The sequence below is a fragment of the Sinohyriopsis cumingii genome, chromosome 17 (assembly GCF_028554795.1).
Source record: "Sinohyriopsis cumingii isolate HCF-2022 chromosome 17, ASM2855479v2, whole genome shotgun sequence".
Lineage (NCBI taxonomy): Eukaryota > Metazoa > Mollusca > Bivalvia > Unionida > Unionidae > Sinohyriopsis > Sinohyriopsis cumingii.
The window spans coordinates 104,834,961-104,839,931 of record NC_142977.1 but is presented as its reverse complement, the minus strand read 5'-3'; the positions used below and the strand labels follow the sequence as shown (position 1 = coordinate 104,839,931).

General features: G+C 35.4%; 1 protein-coding gene across 1 annotated transcript; it reads left to right on the top strand.

Moving 5' to 3' along the window:
* Window positions 1-472: 472 nt before the first annotated feature.
* On the top strand, window positions 473-3,471 carry LOC149779602 (uncharacterized). Its single transcript, XM_089940371.1, has 2 exons — window positions 473-638; window positions 2,045-3,471. Exons 1-2 carry the CDS (start codon window positions 578-580, stop codon window positions 3,391-3,393), a joined length of 1,410 nt encoding a protein of 469 aa, XP_089796497.1. The 5' UTR covers window positions 473-577; the 3' UTR covers window positions 3,394-3,471.
* Window positions 3,472-4,971: the final 1,500 nt, after the last annotated feature.

Below are 4,971 nucleotides of genomic sequence, written 5' to 3'. Positions count from 1 at the left end.
ACATTTGACACGAATGGTTCATTCATCAATTGAAGTGTCAGAAACGTGCAGCACTGTGGTAAACAACCCTTCAAATGTGTAATATTTCACTGAAGACTCTTATAAAGATTCGATATGTAGTTGTTACTTTTTGTTTCTTTGTATCATATGCATGTACGATTGCCTCTGGATAAACATTAGCATAATTTGTCATCTAAACATAACATAACTGCATTTCATATTAGCAAGCGGAGGCCAAAGTTAAAGCATTCGTTATCAGTTTAGATTTACTCATGACACTTTCATCACGATTATAAATGACATGCAGCAACTTTAAGTTGACATTGATAGAATGTGATATATTATGCACTGGTAGAATAAGACACAGTTTTAAAAAAAATTAATTTTTGTTATGCTTAAAAGTTGTCTTCCTTATTGAGATTTATCACAATGAATCAGATCTTTCTCCTTTGACAAAATACGTATAAATAAGACAAACTTCCACTCCTGTTACATCGGTCCAGGGAACTGGGTACCTGGTCGGTGAACTCCACGTGTTCTGTTACATCACACTTTCGGTGACGAGTGTCCATCCACCATGAAGCCAGAGTCGTTTTTTGTAGCAATTGTGACGTTTCTAACCCTACAATACGCCACTGGTAAGTAAAGTTGCGTTTCTTTTAATTCTTTCTTTCTTTCTTTTCAAATTTTAACAAATCACCTCTTATAGAACTAATCATACAAAATTCCTTCAGCCATTTTGGCGCCAGATGTTTGGGCAAAACCTTGTTCCATTTGAAACAAAGCATACCCCTTAAAAAACAGAACAAAAATAAACAATTACTTTCTTATTTGAGTGTTGGATATTCACCAAATGGAGCCTTTGAGTACCTTCATTCGGGTGGCTTTCCTTAACCTTCACCTTAAGTTTCCGTATATATAATTCTTAAGCAGCTTTTCAATTCACTCTTTGATGCCATAAATCGGAACTTCGTCGACCTTTTCCGTTAAATCCAAAAAGAAGAAACCTGAGATGTAATTTCTCGCCATTGAGAACTATATTATGAAATACTTTCATTCACATGGAACAATATGGCAGCGGAAGGAGACAAAGTCACAATCTAAACAATTTTGCCCTCCGTGGCTGTCGTAACATATGTGGTGCACTTCGCCGGTAGTGAAATTACCAAGCACATTGAAATTTATATGTATTCCACAACTACTTCTGATGGTATTTCGCATCCCGATCGCAATGTCACGAGAATACGGTAAATCGGTTGCAAAACTAATAACATGAAGGTTGTTCCTTTCTTATTTCCTTGGACAACTTTTAATCCCACATCTATTACTCCGAAGAAACTCTTAACAGCAGCGCACTCCAAATTTGTTATCGATCAAAGTCGAATTGTTGCTATTATTATAGCAAGAAGATTGAGATCAAACTAGACAAAATATTTGCAAAATGCCAACTTGTGTTACCATAAATTGCTTCAAATCACTAAAACAAGTACTAATTTAGCAGTATCGATACATTTACACTATTTAAAATTGTCGTCGGTTTGTCCTTAACGACAATAATAGTTCTCACTCAAATGTCCTGCTCCCGAAGAATCAACTAAACATGACAATAGGATATTTCAGATCCCGGTGTTACCATCCAAACTGACCAGTTTAACACAGTTTACTAAAATACTTTGCTCTTTATATGTTTATCAACTCATCACTATAACATTAAAATGTTTACAGGTCACAAATATATAATGGTTTAGAAGATAAATGATTATTTTCTGTTTGGTATATCTCTCTATTTTTTAAGAAAACTTGCTGTTCCTTTATATACATGTGCATTTAATTGAGTTGCAGGACTAGGATATGGTACACGGCTTGTTATTTATTTGCTAAAATCGTTTTCCATTCTTGTTTTGATTTTTATAATAAGATAAAACATTACTGAATTAATGACTGACTTTGAAAGACTCCATTTCTCTTACATTCTTGTGTCTTTTTCCTCGAGGAATCTCCTATTGATCCCATATTTCATTAATCTCTTGCTATTTTTTCTCAGGACAACAACATATTCAAAATAGTGGAATTATAGGCCGATTTGCAGGTGGTTCCAGAAGGTCTAGTGGAAGCAGCAGTTCTGGAGGACAACGTGTGACTAGTACAGCCAGATCCAGATCCACTGCTGGACAGGTCGGACAGTCAGGATTGTTGGGTGGGGAAAGCGGATTTGATCCGAGTCTGACATCACTTGTTGGATGGTACCCATTCGGTGGTGTTTTTGGAGGAGGGTTTGGCGGTGGCGGTGTCATAAGCACAAACGTTCCAAATAGAAACGAAGTTTGGGGAAGAGGTAACTTCATCGGTGGTAGAGAATTAGGTGGCGCTAGAATTGCTGGGTCCGATAATTTTGAAAGTGGTTTTGCGGGAGGATTTAGGCAAACTGACAATACTGTGGGTAGTGGTTTTGAGGCAAGATTTAGGCAAACTGACAATGAACAGGGACTGACTGGTGCATCAGACTTCAGATTGTCGGGAGGTTCTGTCACAGATACAGGACCCTACCATAATCACAAAGGAAATTACGGTTACCAAAAGAATGATGATTATGAAAAAAAATACTTCAACGATTACAAGAAAAGGAATGGCGAACAAGGATATGATAATTATGACGGATATAATCACAAGAATGGGTACGAAAAAAAGGATTACAGCGATTATACGTACGACAAAAAGGGATATGATCACCAGAAAGAAAAATATGACTACAAAAAAGACGGTGAAAAGGGATATGGTCGTTACGACGACGGCAACATAGGAAACGACAGGAAAGAATACGATTACAAAGGATACAACAACAAAGGATACAGTAACTATCACAAGGGATACAACAAAAAGGGATACTATAATAAGGAATACGAGAACAACAACGCTTACCAAGGATACGACAAGAAAGGATATAGCGGAAGTGGATACCATGGATACGATAGTGATAGAAGAGACAGACAAGGGGATAACGATGGGCGGTATCATGATAGAAACGGATACAGCAGACATCATCGATACCGCGATTCACGTGGTCCTGAATACGATGGATACAGAGGAAATAGGTACCATGACCATGGATACAGCCGCAGAGGAAGGTACGATTACCATGACGACAGGAAACATAGAGACAATTCTGGATATTATAAAAAACAATATGACAGTTACAGACATGAGCCCGGGTATTATGGAGATGGAACGAAAACATATGACGATCATGGCTACGATAGAAAATATGACAACTATGCCAATAATAATTACCGGTTCCAAGGACGATATTTGTACGGAATCTACCATGACAGGTCACAAGGTCCTAACTCTGGTCGCGGCTACTACGATGATAAGAAAAAGTATGATAATTATTAATACATTAAAAAATAAGACCATATGTACACGGTGATGTTTATATCTACACTCAATAATAAAATCAAGGTATAGATACAAGTTCAGTGTTGCAGTCTATTTATTAATTCAATACTGCATGTTCACTTTACAGCAAGTTCGCTAAAGGGACTACACAGCAACCGTTTCTTAAAAACAATATGGGGCGGAAGTAAAAGGCTGTATTTCTACTCTCTTAAAGATTGAAAGATAGCTGAGTTTTGCTTTGTTTGAAACATCATGTACAATTAACACATAAGAATCACTAATAAATATTTATTACCGACTCCATACATGTTTGTTAGGTCATTTTCTAATTTACACAATGATCTAAGGCGATACAGAATTGTATAGGTTTATTTTCTCAATAGGGACTTGAGAATGCGAATAATATTATGTCTTGTAATTGGAAATAACCTGGATTATACTGGCGGAAACCCTATCTGCACGTGCTTAAGCAGCGCAGATTTGGCATTTGCTCCATGTGCATAGAAATTACTCGTTCTGAACGATTCCATATTTTGTTCAGATGTATATTTATACTTTGACATAAGCCGAATGTTGCATTACGGCTGGTTTTTATTTCAGTAGCTATTAAATAATGCATGTGTTAATGGTTTGAACTGGAAAAAGCCGTATCACAGAAAATACAGGTGATTCAAAATGATGGATACATCATGCGAAACAATATATATTTATATCAACTTAAGAACAATTCAATATAGACGTGTGTTCTTCAATTAAAACACTAGACGAAAATATTTCATTTAAAAACATCAAGAAAATGAAAACAGCAGCAACAACAAGAAACAAACATAAAAAACAAGAACATTGTATATACTTTCCTTAACCTGAATTTATGTGTGACTTTTTTATTTTTGGTGTAATAACATAACATGCTTAATAGTAATCAAATTTTCAGAATATCCACAATGTTTGAGAATAGTCTAGCTTTATAGAAGTTTTCTTTGCAGTCCAGTTATCCATCAGTTACGTTTTTCTTTCTTAGCGACATCTATATAACATATGATGGCAAGATTATATTTATTAATATAACAGATACATAGAGAGGAGTCTAAGACTTCTTTTCTATGCAAAATTTAATTTCTCTTAGTAATAGTTTTTAAATGATCCTGATCGTTGATCATTAGTATCCTAGGTTATATATGCAAATGAAGTTCTAAGTCATCTTGCCTTCAAATGTTTGCATTTCTTTTGACATTGCCAATATTTATCATATTTGTCTATCTCTCTCTTTATATATATATATATATATATATATATATATATATATATATATATATATATATATATATATATATATATATATGTTGGGTTCAGCGTAGAAGTGTGGTTTGAACCTGAGAATGCGGGTGCTTTAAGGATTGCTCCAAAAATGATCATTGCAACTGTAGCCATTATCCTCTCTAGAAGGACGTGATGAAATTAGCAGGAAGGTTGCCTTGTTTAATTAGTATGTCCTTTGCCCAGTGGGTCAGCGCTGTCATGATTACGGTCTTCGCTTCGCCTTCAAAATTTTTGTGGCGCAAATTTGGCCGTTTT